The sequence below is a fragment of the Mastomys coucha genome, unplaced genomic scaffold (assembly GCF_008632895.1).
Source record: "Mastomys coucha isolate ucsf_1 unplaced genomic scaffold, UCSF_Mcou_1 pScaffold4, whole genome shotgun sequence".
Lineage (NCBI taxonomy): Eukaryota > Metazoa > Chordata > Mammalia > Rodentia > Muridae > Mastomys > Mastomys coucha.
In genome coordinates this window covers 33,602,997-33,626,621 of record NW_022196910.1, presented here as the reverse complement: position 1 = coordinate 33,626,621, position 23,625 = coordinate 33,602,997, and the positions used below count along the sequence as shown (strand labels likewise).

General features: G+C 37.7%; 1 protein-coding gene, 1 long non-coding RNA gene and 1 other non-coding gene across 16 annotated transcripts in view; 2 read left to right on the top strand and 1 right to left on the bottom strand.

Moving 5' to 3' along the window:
• The window catches only part of Ppfia2 (PTPRF interacting protein alpha 2), a 446,664-nt gene extending 433,649 nt beyond the window's left edge, over positions 1-13,015 (bottom strand). For 7 of the 14 annotated variants that reach the window (XM_031348811.1, XM_031348816.1, XM_031348812.1 and 4 more), the window contains exons 1-2: positions 12,601-13,014; positions 8,102-8,352 (exon numbers count right to left, since the gene is read on the bottom strand). In XM_031348811.1, the coding sequence (XP_031204671.1) occupies positions 8,102-8,350 (249 nt within the window). In that variant the 5' untranslated portion in view covers positions 8,351-8,352; positions 12,601-13,014. Of the gene's footprint in view, positions 1-8,101; positions 8,353-12,600 lie in introns of all 14 variants that reach the window. The other 7 variants (XM_031348813.1, XM_031348815.1, XM_031348814.1 and 4 more) reach the window with 3 other exon arrangements.
• On the top strand, positions 12,226-13,729 carry LOC116075657. Its single transcript, XR_004112678.1, has 2 exons — positions 12,226-12,470; positions 12,620-13,729. It is a non-coding gene; the product is annotated as an uncharacterized LOC116075657 (long non-coding RNA).
• A 6,036-nt stretch (positions 13,730-19,765) lies between these two features.
• Positions 19,766-19,872, top strand: LOC116076651. The gene has a single exon (XR_004113050.1). It is a non-coding gene; the product is annotated as a U6 spliceosomal RNA (small nuclear RNA).
• The last annotated feature ends 3,753 nt before the right edge of the window (positions 19,873-23,625 follow it).

Here is a 23,625-nt window from a genome sequence, read left to right as displayed (position 1 = left end):
GAAAGATATAAAACCTGTCCAGAAAACTGCAAGTCGAAAGTGATTAATAGACTGGCAATCTGATGTGCTAGGTCATATCAAGCTACTACAACCAAGACAAAGGTGGCTTATAACCTTACAGCCAAGGGTTTCCTCAAGGTGCCTTAACCTGGACCGGAGGTGAGTATTAGCCCAAATGCCCTCTATGCTACCTGTAATGAGCAAGGCTGCTCCTTAGGGCCTTGAGCTAACACAGGTAGCCTATCATTAGAACCCATCCTCTTGGAAGAAATGACATGTACTCTGAGTTGAGTTTTGATGTAATATGTTTTCTTATGCACCAGTGACTATATTACACCAGGAAACTTTTTTTCAAATAGTACCGTATTTTAACTATGCTTACATGAACCAATTGGTATCATACTCCCTAAAGTCTTGATCCAGGTTGACAAAGTCAATATGAAATGCTTTCTCATTCACACAGCTTTGTGGTTTGTTTTCCTGCCTTACATGACCACCTGCTATGTCTCTCTCAGTAGACAGGGCTAAAATTTCTTCTTTTATATGTCAGAAATCAGATATATCAGTTTAATGGTTTTCCAGCAAACATGAATTGAGATGACACTCAATTGTGTAGAAAGTCAGCTGAATTCAGTAAGCCACAGACTCTCCTCTGATTTTCTTGGCTGAATATATAAACCTTAATGACATTTTGGACAGACGCCTTAACTTTCCTGCTGTGATTAGATAAACTATCTGTCCTTTAGTCTTTGAATTTTAAAATCCAATTCAGACTGATGATCTCCTTTTTCTAGTTCTGTACAAAAATATAAAATGCGGCTTATCCTGTAGTTCTACCCAACTTAAGTCTTCTACTTTTGTACTCAGTATAGTCTATTTCAAGATCCTGGGAACATGTTGGTTTCTCTCTACTCTGGCACTTTTCACTCAGGGAACTCTCTTTTATTTCTCCGAAATTTGTGGCATAATTTGTCTTGCAATAAAAATAAGATTTATCTCTCTTTTTTTGATCCCCTGGATCCACATTTTATTAGATATTTTCTTTATTTACATTTCAAATGATATCCCCTTTGCCGGTATCCCCTCCGAAAAAAATGCTGTTCCCTCCCTCTCCCCCTGCTCACCTACTCACCTCTCCTGCTTCCTGGCCCTGGCATTCCCCTACACTGGGGCACAGAACCTTTACAGGATCAAGGGCCTCTCCTCCCATTGATGACTGACTAGGCCATCCTCTGCTACATATGCAGCTGGAGCCAAGAGTCCCACTATGTGTACTCTTTGGTTCTCTTCAGTCTCACCAAAGTCATAGAATTTAGGGCAGAGAAAGGGCCACAGTGGGATGGGGTTGCTCTTCTTGTCACCCCTAGTCTGTACTTTCATAATGGCACTAATATATTCAATGGTCCTCTTTCTTTCCCCAGGAGCTTTTCTGTGGCTATCTCAAAGAACTCTTGGTACATTCTTCTCCATTTTAGTTGACTTTATCTATTTCCTCTCTGGGAGTTAGTCCTCCAAATGTCATTTATGTTTAAACATGGAAGCTGTGCATGTGACAGTCTGCGATTCTGGTGGTTGAAGATAACCCTGAGGAAGATCCAATGTGAAGACTCTATTGTTGGCTTTAATTATTGTCTACTTTATATTTGCATTGGAAGACCAGAGTCTATTTCTAGATTACTGTAGAGGCAAGTGCTTCTTCAACCTGGACTGTGATTTTTTTTTTTAACTTTAAGCTTTCCCTAAACTATCTGCAAAAGCTCACCAAGATTTCTAAGTAGTTTCCTTGAAACTGTTCTCTTCTTCTAAGGAGGAGAATGATATTTACTCCTGTGGTATAAATTAGCTTGTGGTGCATAAAGTGATGCATAATACATAGCACATAAAAAAACTCTCTGAAATGATAATGTTCCTCTTTGGCCATTTCACTAGAGTCTTTGCAGGAGTTGAGAAACCAGACTGCAGCTGAGAAGATGAAGTAGTTTAGACAGAAGAATCAGAGAAACAGGGTTAGAAAGGAGTTGTAGGTTTCTAAAGGAAAATAGAATCCAGGGTGGGGGTTGTTGTTACTATACTGAACAGTTGATGGAGTAGATGTGGATGTTGCCAAGCCTTTCAGTTGAGAGGAAGACCTTTTTAATTACTTGATATTATGGATAGGAAACCAAAGGAGAAGATAAAAAGAGTGGTCAGAAGTATAAAGACTGGAGGACATAGTTACACAAAGGAAAATATGAATAGAGGCAATTAGGGAGAATATGTAGGAAAAATAAATGACTTTAGGAAAAAATGATTTTCAAGTAAAGGAAGGGAAGTTTTCAAAGGAAATAACTTACAGTCTTACTTGACTATTCAAGAGCATGAAAATATACTTGTAAGGATTAGAGAAGTAAAAGAAATAAGAAATAAAATCTCCAGTGGATACTATTTTGATTAGCTGTGGAAGAAAATAACTACGTAAAGTATAATAATAGCTAAAACATCGGCAGTTAGAAGAAATGCAGTCTTTGTCATAGACAATTGGTAAAACATTGTTAATGAGTCTTCTCAATCTGCCCAATTTAGCCAAATGTCAATTTCACACAGTTTAAAAAGATCTTTTGTGACTACTGTTGCTATAGAGCAGAGAACTTGAGAAAACTATTAAGAATATAATTATGGGGCTAGAGAGATGGCTCAGTGGTTAAGAGCACTGACTGCTCTTCCAGAGGTCCTGAGTTCAATTCCCAGCAACCACATGGTGGCTGACAGCCATCAGTAATGGGATCTGATGCCCTTTTCTGGTGTGTCTGAAGAGTGACAATGTATTCACATACATTAAATAAATAAACCTTTTTTAAAATAATATAATTATGAATGTGTTTAAGATTTAGTTTTAATAACATGTATATGTGTGTGGAAGATGCTGTTTAGCATACATGAGTGCAAGTACCCATGGAGACCAAAACAAGGCATTGGATAATCTGGAGCAGTCATGAGCTGCCTGATGCAGGTACTGGAATATAAATTTGAGTCTTTTACATGAGCAGCATAAGTTCTTATCTGCTGAACTATTTACCCAGCCCCTAATTAACATTCCTAATAGTCAAAAATGTTAACCATAGAATACCCAAATCTTGATTAAAATTTATTGAAGTTAACATTTCTAGTATTCCAAACTATACTGGTAGTTATTATCACTGAATGAAAGCATTATAGTGATGATGATGATGCTAAAACTTTAGTTCCATGTAGCATTTTTTGAGCATATAGTATCTACGAATGTTTAATTTAATTAATTATTTACTATATTCTCATATTGATCCAGTGTATCACTTTGTATCATTGTAATTCAGCAGTTGTACCAAGAAGGTTATAGAGTTAGTAATTCATGAGACAAAAAGAAACCAAGACAGGATGTTCCTAGACCAACACTACCTTTAGCACAGATCTATCCCTCTGAAAAATTTCCCTAAATATTTTGCATTTGAAAACATTAAATGAAAACCGTTCTTTACCTCGATAAACAGCCTTCCTAACAATTCCTCACTGAGCTGTACACCTGTGCATGTCACCTTGATAAGCACACCTGACTGTTTTAAATGTTTTTAGAAGTTCATTTATATACCTTCTCACAGTTCTCTCATAAATGAGAGGGTAATAAAGAATTAAAGTAACCTGATCAAAAATCTTTCAGATAGATATAAATGAGCCCCAATTCAAATCTCTAACCTCTGGCTAAAGGCCACTGTCTTGGCCATTCAGCAAGTTACTAGTTAAGAACATTGTTTTTTCTTTAGTGTTCTCACATATCAACTATCTTTTGGAGTTTGATGCCTTCACAATCCTATTTCAAATATCATCGATGTCCACCAGTCTGTTTCTTTCCTAATTGTGTTTTCATGACACAACAATGTCCTGGACAATGAATGGCTACACTTGTGGTAGACCAAATGGGCTTATTTTGTTTCAATGTCAGAGGAGCACAATTTGGTATTTTTTTTTCTACTGAATCTCTGACCCTGAGCAAATGGCAATACAAAAACAAAGAAGCAGAATTGTAAGAAAAGCAGTTTCTACTCTTTCTTCCTCCTGTGCCATGAATATGATATGGCATGTGCATGTTCATGAAAACACCTGAGATACAAGCCTGTCCTAGGATTTGATAAGCACACTGATTGTGCTCCAGAGGGTATAATCAGGCTCTACCTGGAACAGTCAATAAGCAGTTAATATACCAGCTAACTGAACACTGTGCAGCACCAAGACCACCCAATCCAAGTCAAGATTAGCCAAATTCCACAAACACAGATTTTTGTATTCTACTGATAATTTTTTGGTGCTTGTTACTAAGAATTATTCAATAATGGATAACTTGTACATCACTAATCTAGAAAGGTGTTGAAGACATGTTCCTGATGTCATGAAGACAGTGGTTCTCAAACATGTGGGTTATAACCTCTCCAGCAAATCTCTATCATCAACATATTTACATTAGGATTCATAAGAGTAGAAAACTTATAGTTATGAGGTAACAACAAAAAATAATTTTATGTTTAGGGGTTGCCCCCACGTGTGGAACTGTATTAAAAGATCTCAGTGCTAGGAAAATTGGGAGCCACTGGGTTAGGAAGTAGATGATACAGAGGTAAGTTATTTACCATATGGTAAATGGCAAAGTAGTAATACAGGAAATGCATTTAGGTTTCAGAAAAGGATTCCTATAGGAGAAAAAAAAAATTCTAAAGTAGACTTCCCTGCTTTAGATGATGAACTGTTATATGGAACTGAGAACGAAATAAACCCTTTTCTCCCCATGTTGCTTTTGGCTATAGTGTTTCAGTGTGGAAATAGTAACCCTAACTAAAGCAGCATAAAGTAAATGTGCTGTAAAGACAAGGAGGTTATCGCTGACCCACGTATAGTTTAGGATTATTTGTGGATAAAATATGACCAATTTATAAAAGGGGAGATTTTAGGATCATGACAGAGAAACTTAAGGCAAGGTGCAGAAGGAAAGAGACAATTGGAGGTTTATTTAAGAGGTAAGGCATTATGTCTCCACTTGATAAAGGGGATCAGAGCCAGAACACTAACCATTATCTATGAGGTTGCTTCCGCTTTGTATAGGAAACTAGAGAATGAGTAGAGAGTATAAGGCAAACGAAGCTTGCTTGCCAGTGAGAGACGCCTAATGGGTGGTTCTGGTTCTATGGAACAGTAGGATGGACCTGTCCACTAGAAAATCAGGTAAGTGGATATAAAATCAGAAACATTAGTATGGAATGTGGCAGGATGTGAAATTATCAGCAATCTTTAAACACTGATATGCTTCAAAGAGAAATGGAATATTCTACGAGGCAGATTTTGACATAGTTAATATTGTTGAAATATTGCTACATTTCTCCCAAATGTATACAAAAGAAAAGAGGATACCTAAAACAAAGCCCTTATCACCAGTACCTGGAAGCCTTGTATAGTCAATTTAGAATACCTTAATTATAAGGTTTATGTCTGATTTCAATTCTCCAATAATGTCATTTTTATATCTCTATAGCAGTTTTACATTTGGTATGTTCTATTTATTTCTGCCTCAAACCTCACATTTATGATAACCATTTTCTCCTCTGCTTCCCTGTATAATGTGAATGTTCCAAAAAAATACATTTCTTAAAAATATCCACAAATTTTCAAACATACCAATTAAAGAGTATCTATCAACTACTTGAATGTAATCTATACTCTTACCAGTACATATTGGGATATTAAATATTCACATTAGAAAAATCAGAGTGCCATTCCTATGTTGAAGGACTGTGGAGGCCTATGTCTTTCAGGTGTTTGTAGAAGTAACATGCAGATCAATATTTTAAAATGTTAAATAATGCAAAATAGATGGCTATAGTAATGTAATGGTATGTGATCACAATCTATAAATATATCCTGAAAACAGGTATTTTACAGAAAGTATATAGCAAGAATAGATCTTTAAAATATGAGACTGTAGACTCAATTTTTCTATAAAGTGTGACTATGTGTAGTGTTCTCTTCACAAGTATATATTTTTAATTAACAATGCTCCATGATACAAATTATATACAAGTAGAAAATATGATTTCAACAAAACAACCAGCTTAGGAATGAAGAGATGGTTTAGCAGCTAACGTGTTTGACAAACAAGGAGCAAGCATGAGGACTGTATATGTTAGTGTTATGTTTCACAATGGATTATTTGTAACTTAGTGCATAGACAGAAGAACAAGGGCTGCCTGGGGCTAGCCAGCAAGCCAAACAAGCCAAATAGGCTAGCTCTGGATTCAAGTGAGAGAGAATATATTTCGATGAATAAGTTGGAAAATAGTGGAGTGAGGCCTCCAAAACATTTGTTTTATACACTTGCAGTCACACGCACACACACACACACACACACAGAGAGAGAGAGAGAGAGAGAGAGAGAGAGAGAGAGAGAAGAGAGAAGTGCAACTAAAAGAGTATAATAGATAAAATGTAAACTATTAGGCATTATAATCTCAATATTTTAGTTATCTAAGAATAGTTTTCTCACTCTTTTTTCCCAGAATATATAGAAAGTACAGTGGAGCTCTTAAATATTATTGTGAAATAGAAACAATCATTCTATGTGACACAGATAAGTAAGGAGTGATTTAATGTAGAATACTATTTTTAAAATATGTGTGACCAAATGGAACATTCTTATAAAAGAGGGAGAGAGACTATAGCATGAGAAATCACTTTCTGAAGAACAATTGTCAACATTGAAATCTCTAAATTGTAAAAAGTATTATTCTGAATGAAGATTAGGTAGCTACTCTTGGGAATTAGTCAACATATTCTGAGTGCTGAAATAAGCCAAGGTTTTCAACATATGGGAGTCCGAGTCCCATGAAAGCTTATTTCCCATTCAAACCACCTGAACTTGTGTAGATCTAGAGCAGAAGTAATTTGTATAGGGGTCTGGGTAAGATGGAGTGTGATCCAGCCCATGCAAGCGTGATAATCATCTTAACATAACACAGAAAGTTAATACCAACTCTGGAGGTGGCTTTGAATTTTATTCACTTTATATAGTGGAAGGATACATATTACAAGACATTCTTTATGGAGATAAATTGACTTTTCAAAATTTGCTATTGTACTTTTAAATTAAAAAAGATAATTAGTACTTAAAACAAAAATTTAACTTATTGTAGAAACTTATTTAAAATGCCATTTATATTCTGTGCATTTTTTTCTACCAAAAAGCAGTATTATCATGAAACTCCTCAATAGGTTACTGATCATTACCATTAACTCCCTATGCAAATAAACTTGGAATCACTATTCTTTATTTCTAGAGTATTCTAAACTGGCAGAAAGTGATGTAAAATTTGTTTGAACAAGTTTCTACAATTTGACTTTTATTACTTTTGTTCTTTTATTTATTGATTCATTTTGACTTTCTGAAAGAGTTTTGTTACATAGTCTAGACTAGCTTTGAACTCTTGTTCCTCTTTCTTCAAGTGTTGAGATAACAGCCAGGAGACCCACATGGTTGGCGATTTCCAAAATGTTTTAAAAATAAAAATAAAACTGTTTTGTGTACTTTTTTTAAAAAAAAAAGACAACATATGAATATTTATTAAAAATTAATCTAATACTGGATATTTTTAAAGACAGGCAAATTAAACACTAATTATGGAGTGAATTCCCAGACTACTACCAATTCCAAAGACCACACTGATAAAAACTGAAAATAAGATTTTCAAAAGTCATGGCCATGTTTAATAGATTAACCTTTTGAAGAAAAGATTATCCATTTTCTCTACATTGTGGCTGATAAAGGAGTGTTGTTCTGTCTTCACCAAAACATAGCCAAGGTACTCAGTCACTAATTCTTCCATTCTACACACACACACACATACACACACACACACACAAACACACCTATACTCTGATTTTGTCTGATACACAGAAATAATTTATTATGAATTTTGATTGAAACCACATTAAATATTCAGTAGAAAAAGTAGTTATGGGAATGAACTTGAAATAGATATTATTAAAAGCTTGCTCCATTTTAACATTTTCCAGAAAAAAAAAAAAAACCTGTAATACAGAAGCATACCTGAGGTAGGGCTGAATTGAGCTGTCGCTGGAGTGAATCTCTGTCGTAGATGACATCCTGAAGTCTTTGCTGGGCAAGTGAGAGGCTTTCCTGGGTCTCTCGAAGTGTGTCCAGTAAACGGTCCCGTTCATCCAGCATATTGACCATCAGTTGCTCAAAATGGGAGTCCGAATCAGAGCCACTGCTCTGGGACCCCCGTTGGCTCATTGGGGTGTCCTCATTAATCGTGGGCATCACTTCACACATCATTGCTTAAAGAACATAAAGGGAAATATTAGTGAACACACTCTTTTTAGTAGCGCACTCCCATGGCTTTCGCCCTACTTAAGCATTTGTAGGCCATTAACCTCTTCCCCCTACCCTCTGCCTCCAGTCAAATCCAGAGGGAGTGTGGACCTCAGGGAAATACATCTTCAAGGTCTGCAATCTACAAGCTTTCACCTATCATGCCAATCCAAAGTCGTCTCATATACAATACTAAAAATGCCACTTGTTTCTCCATTTTCTTCTGCCTAATTTATAACACATCATCTGATTGAGACACACATCAGTTCAATAACTGCTCCTCCCGTTCTTCTCTACCCCCGCAAGTTTACAAATGTCTTATAACAAACACAACTGTAACTTATTTGTCAACAAGTACATCCTTGTGCTTCAGAGATGTGAGAATAAATGATTTTTGACTGATGCAATGATAAGTGACCTAATAATTACTCATTTAATCAGAAAATCCCTCATATAATTGACTGTTTTAGGCAGTAAACAGTTATTTTATTACTTCTTCAACAGATTTCATCACAATGGTTAATTCTAACCTTTCAGAGTGATCATTTTTTACTTATTTTCATGTTCCATCTTTCACAACTGAACACAGATTTGATAGAAGATTCAGACCGAATTAGATATAAAGTTTAAAAATTATCTGAGGCACATGAATTTGTCTCAATGATTATACTGCTAATTACACTTAATGTTCCTGTTAGATACATTGTCTGGTTTCCATCCAAACAACACAAACTAACACTCAAACATTCTGCAAACAGACTCAGTAAATTACATCATCAAATACAGTCACTTCACTTCTCAGCTGCTAATCACAAACTCTCAGTCATGGAATAAATAGACTGTTCAGAATACTTTTTACAATTATTAAGTGATTTGATTTAAAGTAGAATTTACAGTGTCATGTAGTATTGTCTCGTCACATGTGGCACCATTAAAAATCAGAACTTAGACCTCTTCCCTTTTCATTTCCCTTCCCTCTGTGTGTGTGTGTGTGTGTGTGTGTGTGTGTGTGTGTGTGCGTGTGTGTAAGTGTATAATTCTTCTCAGTTTCAGTTGTGTGATGGCTAGAAGCTATAGGAGGGTCTGATTTGCAGAAGGCCCAATTTGAGCTTGGTTTGGTTGTGGGTCCCAGAGCTTTCTCAGGACTTTATAATGGAAGATCAATTCACTTTTCTGTCTACATATATGTCCTTAGGGAAACTTTCTGGTGGTATTTTGAAATAAAATGTCAAATTTTAACAGTTCAATATTTAATTACTTTTTGTATGCTTCTTCATGTAAACTTAGTTGTTAAAGAGGAAAACTTAATTATTTCTGAACTCTTGGGTTATAGCCCATTGGAAATTGAGAAAAGCTTCAAGAAAAAGACAGGAAATCATTTTATGGTAAGTATTCTAGGAAAGGGAAAGAAAGGATTGAAAATTTCTAAAAATAGTTCAAAATACTTTGAAACAGTGTTCATCACTTAAAACATTGAGCTATCTGAAGACAGGACCTTGACTCATAAAATTCATATATGCTATAGAGTAAGTTGCAGAGCAAACAAGTAGAACATCCTTACAGACATGCTCACACACTCTTTCACACTAACAACAAGCATTTGCTACTTAATGTATATTTTACACTTTTTATCATTTTGATTTTCATTCATCCACTATCATGAAGGTTAAAAATCTCCCTTCCCTACTTTAAATGCTATGCATTTTTTAACACTAATTGAAAAACAAACAAAACTTTTCAACACATCGGCCTATTTAAAAGGGATAGTTCCCGCGATATGTATGGCATTCACACATGGACTAACTGTGACACTCTTGAGACACATGGCTGTAAGCCTATGTGTTTATTTTTGACACTGAAAGTTAAAACAAAGTAGCAGAACAAACTGCCAGGAAATACAGTTATATACACGTTCTTCAATCTATATTTTAAATCATACCTTTACAAAACAAAAGCCATCACTAACAGCTTTAAGTTCCAATGAGAGTTTAACTGTCATCTTTACTTCAAGCATAAATTTCACTCAATTAAAGCAGACTACCTGGATACAACCCCTTGCTATTTGCAGGAGATGTTGGACAGTCACAAACTTAAGACTTAAGATTAGTGTAAAGGATGGTTGTGGATTTGGTCAGTCAAAAAGATACTTTGATGAAAAGTTTAGAAAATTTATCCAGCTGGGCAGTGGTGGCGCACTCCTTTGATCCCAGCACTTGGGAGGCAGAGGCAGGCAGATTTCTTAGTTCGAGCCTGGTCTACAGAGTGAGTTCCAGGACAGCCTGGTCTACAGAGTGAGTTCCAGGACAGCCAGGGCTACACAGAGAGATCCTGTCTCGAAAAACCAAAAACCAAAACCAACCAAACAAACAAACAAAAGAATTTACCCAATGTACACTGTGATAACACAGGACTGTCCAACCCATAAAATGTGAAACACCCCTGAAATGTGAAATGGAGCAAGTTGGTTTGCCTTTCAAAAATACATGTTTGCTTCCACAAAGAAAGAATGACAATTTGTTTATAAAATTCCCACTTTAAGTATTCCAGTGGGTTATCCAACATAGAACACACAGTGAAATATATAAAAAATATTATAAAAACCCCAAACATGCTCACTATTACAAACTCGTCCCGATTTATCCTTATAGAAATAATATTAAACATCAAAACTCCTTCTTCAAGGTCCATAGCTGCAATCCTAGCAGATACTTCTGAGCTCTCCAAATTCAATTCATAAAATTCAAGCTATGCAAAAGTACTTAGGATATAAAATGAATGCATGCTACTTTCTTCCAAGCCAAAACAAATGACCAAATCTAGAGTCTTCTCCAAAATGGAAAGATAAAAAACCAACAAGCAAACAAAAAAATTGTCTACAAAAACCAAGTCAACTTTAACTGGCTAGGTTAGTTATTATGTTAGACTTCAGATTCTGATATAATCTTACAAAGTACTTGCATGATCGCAAAACATAGTCTAACAGTTCCTAAATGCACAACTTGAGTTTATTAGGAATAATTAAAATCCTATGAAGAATATTTTACAGAACTCTGGCGTGGTGCAGATATGGTTACCCAGCATCTTGTGTATTGCACCCAGATATATCACGTTTTGCTTTTATAGCCATTTTTAGAACTAAGATTGCAAACATTACACCATCACTGAGAGACAAGTCAGCTCAGTTTGCTGAGGTATTTGCCTTTTCATTATCCCTCCTTCATGTCAAAGTGAAATATAATTTTGTTAACCTCATCTAGATAGAGATGACTTTATACCTAAACTATTGAAGGTTTCAGGACCCAGTTTCAGACAGTGTAAATTTAATTTTTAAGAGAGAGAAAAATAATAACCCTGATTGGTTTAATTATCTCAGTGCTTAAATTTAGCACGAATAATTTTATACCAAGAAAGCCAACTCCCACGCTGTCAGGATATAACCTTGACTGTCTTCTAAACCTCTCAGAATCCAAAATAAAAGTTTTGAATGCCTAGTGGAGTCATTCAGCAAGAATTTTGAGATCCAGCGTGTTCTTTAGTAATACATGTTCTTAGGAGCTATCCCTATTCAGACAAGAGTATTCCAAAAGACTTTTATTTCTGTAAGTCAATAACTTCATTTAATTATATTGCTAGAAATTATACACTACCACAGGCAAAGAAGCTGTCATTCTCTGTAGTAAGTTTCTTCTTCGGCAAAAGCTTAGTCTTCGGAACCCTCCCAGCTCCATCTCCCGTTAACCCACAAGGAGTAATTCAGTAAGAGAAAGCCCTGCCATTGTCTGATTACATTACACGAATATTCCTCCTCCTCTTTAACTCTTTGAAAGCCCCTGTCCTCAGGAAATATTCCTACCGCGTCTATAATGGAAGCATTTTCACTTTCTTTACCCCCGTGCCTGTTCAGATGGTCAAACAACAAGCCTACCCTACACTGCTGGACAGTTACTGTTCAGCCACACCCCCACCACCCCGAAAGAAGTTGACTTCATAATTTCCACACTAAAATTGTTCATCAGCCCCAGGAGAAAGCCAGCTAGGCAGGAGCTAGAGAAATCGGGATGGAGAAAATGGGTGGAAAGCAAAGGTAACTAATACCCACAAGGAGGGTATTAGCCTCTCCTCTTCCCTGGGGGCGGGGTGGGGCTGGGAAGGTGGTCAAGAAAAAAAAAATGAAGCGGAAGAGAAACCATGCAACTCGAATACAGTTTCTGTACCTAATGTCTCTTATTTCAGGTCCTGTTTCTTCAATTGTCAATGACAACCGCAGTCTCGGCTGGAGGAGAGGTGAGGCTCACACCCAGCAGTCCTGGACCATTTCCCTAGCAACGGGAGGAGAAAGGCAGCTTAGACACTCGCGAGCCCCGGCGTTCTCTTGGAACGTGCCCTGGATCCTTAACGTGGCAGCAGTTCGGCATCTTCCCGTGGCTCCGTCAGCAGCCAAAAGGAGAAAGGTCCATCGGAAAAATGGCATATTACAAATTTTGCTTTGGGAAGCAGAGCTCGGTTCAGACCATTGTCAAAGGGAAGAGAGGGGGAGGCGGTTCTTAAAGCAGCCGCGGTCCCTTTGCCGCCCAGCAGTGGCAGCCGCCGCCGCCGCCGCTTTCGCGTGCAGCAGGAGCCCTGGGGCGGAGAGATGGTAATCCGGGACTGGATCTGACTTTCTGAAACTTAAAGTAGCACAACTTCTCCCCGTGGTATCCTGGGCCACCCAGAGAGGGTGAAGAAAGGGTCCCTCCAAACACGAACTTTGGAGTGAAGTGTGGGAAGTACCTATCTAGAAGGGACATTCGCCACCCAATACCCCACACGGGCCCCCTATGGAGTTTATGGTAAATGCTGGGAGTTTGATGGTTAAAAGAAAGTGAGTCCCCTGGGGATGCTAGAAGCAGGACAGGTCTTCTTTGGGTAGCCAGCCTACTTCTGTCCTAGGGTGTATCCTTTCATTTAAATGAGGTGCTTCTTTTCTGGGAAGGTAAGCAGACACACACACACACACACACACATACACACACACTCACACACACTTCACCCACCTCCGAAGACACCCCCGCCCCATCATCGCGCGCTGCCTCCGCCCGCGGCAACAATTTTTTTTCCTTTCAGTCCCTCTGCGATTCATCTGCTTGCATCAGTTGGCCGACAGAACCAACCTGCTGGGAACGAGTGAGGATGCTACAGCATCTTCTCACTTGCCTAATGCAAGCCTAGGATACTCCTCCTTCTGTGTCTCCTCCCCTCCTCCTCCTTGGCAATCTCCACCTCCTCTTCCTCTGGAACAAGGGCTTCCCCTGGAAGCTGCTGCAGTGGTTTCCACCGGCCCTTAAATAAATTCTGAAGTAATCACGTCTTTTCTCTCCTCCTCACGCACACGCGCTCGTGGATACACTCCACTCTTCTCTCCCAAAAGCTTCTCGGAGGCTGCTGAGGATCACGCTGATCTCCGTGTTCCCGATGATGACGAGGACCACGGATGACCTAAAGTATAAGGGGTTCTGCTTTCCCCAGCCTGAGCTTTTCCCACACAATCATCTTTATAGGAAAGCTCATGTTGGCATGTTTTTGAGAACTGGGAACCTTTCCTGCTCTGTAGCCTTCCGTGTTTGTTGTGGCTTTCTGCAGTTTTCTTCTCTTGAACCAGAGGCAAGGTAGTCAAGCTCATAGGAACCTGAATCAGTCTAGGGTGTGGCTGGGTCTGTCACTTTGCATTACCTCTTCAGGTCTCCTCCATCCATTGCCTTAGTGCTGAGGATCTCATGTTAAATGTTTCCTGCCTGAGAGACTAAATTTCGGCTTTCAATAGTCTGGCAGCCCCAAGAACATGTTCTGGTCCCTGGAGACTTCCCCTCCCCCACTTCACCCCCTCCCCCGCAACCATCTCTCTCTCTGTGTGTGTGTCTCTTTCCATCCCTCTCTCTGTCTCTTTCTCCCTCTCCTCTCTCCCTCCACCGTGTGTGTGTGTGTGTGTGTGTGTGTGTGTGTGTGTGTGTCCATTCATATAGATCAAGAATGAAGAGACATCAGTAGATAAAAACCAATACATTAAGGAAATGTTTGAGTGAGGACTATATTGATGCACTAAGGGAAAAAAAGAGTTAAGCATCAAGTAGACAGTGAACAGAAGTTACAGCAAAGGTCCAGAATAAGCATTGTAAGAAACCCAAAAGAGCAGAATCCAGATTTTACTGAGAAATGATGCTCACATCCTGACTCACTGAAGTATGATCACTACATGGAGTTCTTTCTTGGGGAATAACTTAATTAGTTGATGATTCTACAATAAAATTTAAGACAAGCCATATGAATTATATCCCTTTCTCTCCTAGACTTTTATTCCAGTTTTGCCTCACAATGTAAGAATTGAGTGTAAAAGTATTAAATATTAGTAGATGAAATGTATTGTATGCTAGATAGAGCACTATTTCTCAAAATGCTCACTTGTAGGTGCTATTTCTTTGTAGATGCTGGAACTCTAAGCCTAGAGTGGACCCTGATAATTTATACTCCTAACAGTACCTATAAAATACACTATGTTGGTGTGAACAAAAACTCCCCCGAAAGAAGTCGTGTCTGTTGAGACTAATGGAGTGATTGGAATGTTCTAGGTCCACAGGCTAATTATTTTGTCTCACCCTAACTCTAGCCTCTAGGAACAGTCATTCCCTAACAAAATGGAGAAAGGTTGGTACAAGAAGTTTGCAAAGACATTAGATTAGCCCATTGGCAAGAACACAAGGATCATCATCTGTGAATGTTCCTATAGCTTATTGACCATCAAATGCAGCCTGCAAGAAAATATTCAGAGCAGCTTTTTATAATGAGCATTGCTCGGCCTCAACCCTCATAGACATGCATCCTTCACATCAAAGGTGCTGTCTCAACATTATCATTCCTGAAAAGTTCCAAAATGATGATAGTCCTGCTAGGTCAGCATCTCATACTGATAATCACTGCCTAAATATTCATAGAAGTGTAAAAAAAAGAGCTATTAAATGTCTATTCATGAGGTGAAAAGTCTTTTTTTACTTTATATTATATATAAACAGTTTTAATGTTAAGGCCATCACAAGCTTCCACTGATTTTAATTGGTGCTCAATTATAGATTATGGTGAACTATTAACTATCTCCATATAGTTGACTACATTTATCAAGAGTGATATCAGCCACCTTTTTTATTAGTAGTATTAGTGCATAAGATCAAAATATGGATTTAGTTCATAGACACAGGATCATGGTCATAGATGAATAATGCTTCTTTTGTATGATTTATTACAAATGTTACTTTCTATATTTATTCTTTACAAGGAGTATAGCACAAAACTTATATATACTATAGTAGCTGATTCTTCCAACTCTACATGTTCTCAATATCAAATGAAATATTAGTATTAGCCAGACTCTCCATAGGAACAGACCTGATATAATGAAAATACATAAATAGATTATAGATTGTGGTCTGGCCAGTTTTACAATGCCTGTCTCTCAATGGAAAAGCTAAGAATTCTGTAGTCCTTGAGTGCACCAGGCTATATGTGATGCCAAATATATAAGTTCTGGTACAGCAAAGGAATTCTACAACCACAAGATAGATGAAATTGTCCATGAAAGAGAGAGCAAGCAGGGAATAAAGTGACAGAGTTGTGTTTCCTAGATCTTTTATGTGAGCTGCTATCAGAAGGTATGTGGCCCTGGTTTAATGTGGCTCCTCAGGTGACCCAATCAAGGAAGAATATCCCTTAGCAGTATATTCAGCACCTTGTGTTATAGTTGATTCGAAATATGGTAAAGTTGACAATCAGGATGTCAACTTAACTTGACATGCAAAATCCCATCTCTTTATGTCATAGATAATTTCCAAATGCAAACAATAACTAGCATAATTCTACTGAGCATGACACAACTGCTCCACTTAAAAAACACAAATGTGTTAAATATTTTATGACAGGTGGCAATGTCCACTGAGGAACGATGGGTCTTTAAGTGCATTATATCTGCATATGTATATATATACAAACATACTAACAAAAATGATGGAAACACTTATGTTATTACAATATGCACTTCTGCATATGGTCATATAGCCTCAACTAGTGGCTATAACTACCTTCCTGTCACACATTCCCTTTTTCTTCCACACTTAGAAAGTACTTCAGTAGTTCTTGAGAACTGAAAGGAGTGACTTTTACCTTTATTCATGAGAAATTTGGACCTTTTGTGTTTTACCTTGATTGAAGTATTGTAGTTTCCTATTGACTTTAAACACAATACATGATAATACTAAGAAATGCCCCAAAGGGTCCCATGCACTCCCCACATAATCTTTCTTATCTCCATTGCAAAGAAGTGATACAATTTTCCCATGTAGCATGCAGATAATAGACTTTTCCTTGGTATTCAGCTGTGTAAAGCCTATTCTCATAGAATTTCCTTGACCCTCCTGGGATTAATGCCTCTATGTACCAAAGGAATGATGCTGGCAAGATGTGTCCTCTCCCACCTTTAATAATGCAGCTTATTAGCTCTTTAAAGACACTATACTGAAATCACCATTCACCATGAGACTTTCGGTCTCCTGAGAAAGTCTGTCAATAGTGGTGAGAAATATTCTGTAAGCATTCCATGGTTTCTCTGTCTCTAATTTGAAAACTGAGATATGGAAGTAAAAGGTCCATGAAATGTCAGTAAAGCACCATGGTGTATCATACATAGACTTGATTGCCCTTGTTCTGTTAAATCTTGAATTCCACTACAGTTCCTCTATACAAGTCATTGGTAGAAGAATCTCAGTACCAGGTAGTTTGGACCAATAAATCTTCCTAACACTGCTATTCCTTTCTTAGCCTCTTGGCTTAAGAACATCAGGGGCTTAACCAGGGGAAGTAGCCAGGGGAAGTCTGAACTTTTAATTCAATGGAATGTTTGCTTTGTCTTCTGGCAGGAGGACTCCCCTGTCAGGAACCAAAACTTCTAGGTCAGCAGAACTTAAGGCCACAAGAACAGGAAGCAAAATTTTTCATAGAGTATCACTAGAGATGTTGTGATAGTGAGTGGGAACACTGCCAATTAGTGATACAAAAACAAACCATGGTGTGTGCTAAAAGGGTTTTATGTTAATGCTAATCAAGATGTATTTGAATGAACAATACAGTTGCCTAAGATTAAGCACCAAAGAAAATAAATAATTAAGGATAAGCTATGAAAATAACAAAGATTTAGTAAATAACACAAATTAACTTTTCACATATGAGGATATTCTCAATACAAATACAAGGCAAGTAATAACTGATTAGAACAGGTGTATATCTCATTATCTTCTAATTTCAAGTTTATAGTTAACTATTTGAACATTTTGGCAGTGTGTGTGTGTGTGTGTGTGTGTGTGTGTGTGTGTGTGTGTGTGTTTGTGTATGTCTTACCACATATGGCTTACCAGTTAGAATTAGATAACTCATCAGGGGCTCATCCTAGGAGAAGGCTAATTCCTCTCAGCAGCTACTAATTGTAGGTGCAGGCAGTACTAGGTGGTATGAAAAAAATGAGCCAAGCAAGCCATGTAAGCAGTATTTCCTCTTAGGCTTGGCTTCAGTTCCTGCCTCTAGGTTGTTGCCTTTAGTTTCTTCAGTGATGGAGTATGACCTAAAATTTTTGAGATAAAACAAACCATTTCCTTCTCAATAAAAGCATATGCTTATTAATGAATTTAAATTTTAGTATGGCTTTATGTATAAATAATGAATTTCATTTCTTTTTAAAAAGTAATTTTATTTATATAAGAATTGCATACATATATGTAGCAGAGAATAGCCTACGTGGTCATCAATGGGAGGAGAGGCCCTTGGTCCTGTGGAGGCTCTATGCCCCAGTATAGGGGAATGCCAGGGCCAGGAAGCAGGAGAGGGTGGGTTGGTGAGCAGGGGGAGTGGGGAAGGAACAGGGTTTTTTTTTTCAGAGGGGAAACCAGGAAAGGGAATATCATTTGAAGTGTAAATAAAGAAAATATTTTATATGACTATTATATTAACATAGTAATATACATGACTATTATATTAAAATAATTTTTATTTTCCCCATCTGCTCCTCCCATGCCTCCCGCACCTCCTCCTTTGTTATTATCATGTATACATGTTCACATATATGAGTATATGTATATATAAATACAACCTGTTGATTCCATTTACTATTGCTCAGATGTATATATATTTAGGGCTTACTTAGGATTAGATAACTTATGCGGGGCTCATTCCTGGAGAAGAGTAATTATTCCTCTCAGCAGCCATTAATTGCCTGTAGTTCTCCATTCTGTTGAAATGCCTTCTGGCATTAAGATACCAGACACTGCCATTGTACAGATCAATGACTATATTGTTAAAATTTCATGGGTGTAGCCCCCTGTCATATAGAGAATACATTATCTCCTAGCTGCAAATGTTGTTTTTATTTCCTCAGATGAAGTGATGAGATGAGAGCTTTACCCGAGCTTTACAAACGCATGGCTTGGGCTGTGTGCAGAGCATTTCTTTCTCTATACTAACTATCCTTAGGGCTAGGCCTAGAAGATTCTAGCTTCTGTACAATCTGAACATCTGCAAGCCCAGACCTTGACGGCTTGAGTTTCCAGCTTCTGTTACTAGATTTACAATGGTTCAGCCTCTGAAACTTACTGCTGAATAAATGTAATCTTTTTAGCTCTTTCTGAACTCTGGCTTGCTGTTCAACTCAGGTATTCTGGCCCAAACTCCTCCCCAAACTGACTGATTCAAACTGGCTTCTCTCAGCTTCTCACTGAATTGCTGTGCTGGGAAGGACTGCCTTTGAACTCCATGAACTGAAATGCACTGATTGTCCTGAACTCCTCTGAACAGAAATGACTTCTCTCTCCCTCACTGCTGTAAAGTAGCCTCTTTCCTGTCTGCTCTCATGAGAGCTGGGTGTATCCTATCTCTAACTCTTTCTATCAAATCTTTCTCTGATATATCACTTTGTCTGCTTCTCAATTAGATAGACATCATCGTTTGGGATTAAAGATGTATACTAAAATCCTGCCTGTATTCCTAAAGGAGGTGGTTTGTCTATATTTTAGCCAGATCATATATTTGATGTGACCCCTTGCCAGAGCCATGTTACTGGATTAGAATTCCTCTATTCAAAGCAGACTTGTTGGTCTTCCATATCTTAAAATTTTTCTCCTCTTCTCCCATGATGTTCCCTGAGCATTAGGTTTAAGAGTTAGATTTTAGATGGACCAACTGAGGATGGGTACCAGAAAGTTAGTTGTCTATATTTTTAATAGCTATAGTTTTCTGTGATGATATCCATCTCCACCAAACTGACCAATAAGATAAAGAAATACCAATTCTGTGCAGTAATAGAAACAATCATCAGTGCTCGCTTCGGCAGCACATATACTAAAATTGGAATGATACAGAGAAGATTAGCATGGCCCCTGTGCAAGGATGACATGCAAATTCATGAAGCATTCCATATTTTTAAAAAAACAAAACAAAACAAAACAAAAAAACAATCATCAAAATGAAAAAGAAGCTTACAGAGTGGGATTCATTCTTTACCAGCTATGCATCTGAGGATCCATATTCAGAATATATTAATAAGTTAAAAATCAGAATAAAAACATAACAAAATAAAAACTTAATTTCAAAAAAGAACTGTAGACCCGAACAGTCACTTCCACTTTTTAAGAAGCATGCAGTGTATTGAGTGCTGTAGTGTATGCCTTTAATTCCAACACTTCAAAGGCAGAGACAGACACATGCTGATGTCTGACTTCAAGGCTACATATGCATTCCAGGTAAGCCAAAGCGACATACACATTGTCTAAAGAACAGTCATATGCTCTATTACTTTGGGGAGGCTAAAAATCAACTCAATACGTACAGCAGGTCAGAAATAACTGTAACTACTTCTTCCCTTTTTCTACCTTCAATGGCAAAAATTGGGGAGGGGTTAATTTTTACAGAAATGTAGTTCAGGCTCCTTTTCCTGCTTGTGTCCTGCTCTCTGCTTCTTATATGGAGATAGTGGAGAATGCATACTTGCCGAAGAAAACCTGAAATGGGAACATTTCCCTCACATCACACTAGTGAGGAGAGTTCACTCTGCAGTATCTAAGAGGACCTGAAAAACCTTAAACCCTGAAGAAGAATAAAGACATTTTGGTAAAAATGTAGACATGGACATCTTTATATTCTTGGACAAAAAAAAAAAGGACCTAGATGATTTTTTTTTTAACTTTTGCTGGTATATAAAAATTTCAACAGGTGTAAACTGTTATGAGAGTAACCAAAACTTACTATTTGTCATTTAGGCTTGCTCTATAATATGTAGTCCCATTACTGAGACCATGATCAGGACCATAAACCTGTTCTGATAGGTCATAAACCCTAGAAGGAGAACCGACTACTGTAATTCTGCTAAATGGATACAGTATTAAGCCAAATTCTAACGACATCATTATACCTGGAGATCATTGAATTCTCCTAACCCCCAACAGAGAAACTTCTTTCTGATGTAGCTGGTGATTTATACAGAGACTAACAACTGCTCAAAGTTCAGAGAATCAGAGACTTCTGAACCTCAGTCCTAAGGAGAACATTTATATTATGTCCCTCCCCACATGGTTCCTAATCATCATCAAAGAGGGAGCATAATGATTGTAAGAGTCACAAGGGGCAGAAGATGGCAGTAAAAGAGTGTTTCCCAAACAAAATACAGCAATTTTATGTAGGAAATCATAGAATTTTTGGCAGCATGCACAAGACTACTGTAAAAGCCTAGGCTACACAAATCACAGCATAGACAGGGAGGTGGGTACAAAGTCCTATACCTAGCTGAAGCTATATTGTCAAATGACAGCTGTTGGGAAAGAGAAATTAAGGATTTTTTAAAGGGAATGATCCCTGGTAGGTTGACCATGCTCCAGAGGATGGCCATGCAACCAAGATTGCACAAATTGAAATCCGTGGACCTATAAAACAAAAAGAAGACAACATGATATTGAATTTGGGAAGCTGAATGAATATGAAAGAGTTTGGAATGAAATGATCAAATTATTAAGAAATTAGTAGAAAGTATTAAAATAAAATAAATAGGGATTGATGGGATAGCTTAGTGGGGAAGAACACCCAGGTTCAGTTCCCATCATTCACATGGCAGCACACAATGCTCTGTTACACCATTTATGTGGGAGTCAGAGCTTTCTAGTCTCCATGGGTACTAGACATTCATAAGATATTTGACATGCATAAAAGCAAAACACCCATAAACAAAATAAAATAGATTAAATAAATTGATTGTATTCTGATAACAAATCTCATACAAAATGCTGTAACCGTAAGCCTTATTTTTACTGGATTTCATGCTTACCGTTAGTCTCATACTATATACTAGTTGTTATCTCTGCAATAAATTCTGTTTAACATAAAAAATTACAGTGTGTATGGCTGCTGATTCACCAGCATGCTGGTGAGGATCTGAAGCAAGGGGAACACTCCTCCATTGCCGGTGGGATTGCAAACTTGTACTTTGGAAATCAATTTGGCGGTTTCTCAGAAAACTGGAAATAGTTCTACCTCAAGACTCGGGCTTACCACTCCAAAAGATGTGGGACTACATCACAAGGACTTATACTCCACTATGTACATAGCAGCCATATTTGTAATAGCCAGAAGCTGGAAACAACTTAGAGAAATAGTAGTATCTTTAACATTAACATAATAAGGCTAACCTATTCCAAAGATCTAGAAATTGTCCTGCAGGAAAATCTTTCTAAAACAGTTGATATAGATTTCATCTGTCTCTGAGCTGTTGACTTCTGATGTGCCCTATGTGGGGTACCTGGATTGTATGTCAGGAAGGCTGAGAAAAAAAGACAAAACAGGAGTCAAGCCAAAGTTAGAAAATAGAAGGTATCCCAGTATCTACTACTGAACAATTGTTTAAAATCATGTAGATTGAAGGTCGAAGCAGCCAAGGTTTCATAGTACAAGTTCTGAATGAAAACCATCAGGGACACTGCAAGCAAACGGTGTTTAAATACAGAACATAGGAATGGAGGGGCCCCGAAGCAGTTCAGTATGTGTAGGGCTCCCTCCAGCTGTCTGTGTGCATGTGGCATTATGGATTCTTCATGGAATATTATAGAGTGGAAGAGTTTGAGCTTCATAAAAGCAGGGCCCCCTCTAGGCAAGCAGCGAGAGCAGGAGCGTTCTGCGAGAGCAAGTAAGGCAAGAAGGCAGAGTTGATTCATGTTTCGTAGCCAAGGGCCAATACTGAATCCTAATCTTAAGAAAATCTTGCTTCGAGAGAAAAAAAAAATCACAGTTATCTACCCCCCCACACCTCCCAAAAAATCCTCCAAAAAAGCAGCATCAAATTGTATGGTAAAACGATTCAGTTATACTCAGCAGGCCATTTTACCACATGAATAAATCTCTAGAATGTAAAAACAGAGACTAAGCTCTTAAATTATTTTAAGAATGATTTATATACCCAGGAAGCAAAATGTTTAAGTAGAACACATGAGAGTTGTTCAATATCAGATAAGTGGTTTGTAGAACACGTTAAATATACATAAAAAGGAATGGAGAGCAAAGAGATACTTGTACTCACATGAGTTCTTTGTAAAAATACTTTGATAATAACACACAGGTTCTAAGAATTCTGCACTCAAAAGTTATTAAAAAATTACTTGTATTGATAAACTCCTTATTTGAGTGCCCATTGGTGACATCAAAGGTGATCTTATGCCTGGCAGTGGTGGCATACACCTTTAATCCGAGCACACAGAAGCAGAGGCATGCAGATCTCTATGCGTTTGAGGCCAGAATGCTCTACAAATGGACTTCTACGACAGCCTGTTTGTGTGGGGAAAGCCTTTCCTGAGAAATATCATCTCATCTATCCTTCAACTAATGTAACACAAACAAAATTCATGGTGTCCAGTTAAACAACTGGAGAACTACATCCATGAGCAAGATATATTGATTCTTGTGTCTCTCCAAAGTATGTTTCATCAATTGTCCTTTACATTTAAGGTTCCATCTCAGATCTCTTCTCTGGCCCTTATTCATTTTACTGGTATGTTCTGACTTCAATGTGAAATGTTCCTAGGTCAGGATCACTGTTTGAACATAGGGTCCCCCACCTTGGAGTACTATTTTTAAGAAGCTCTGGGATCCTTGAAAATTGGGAACTATTTAGTCAGTATAAGTCACAGGACATAGAC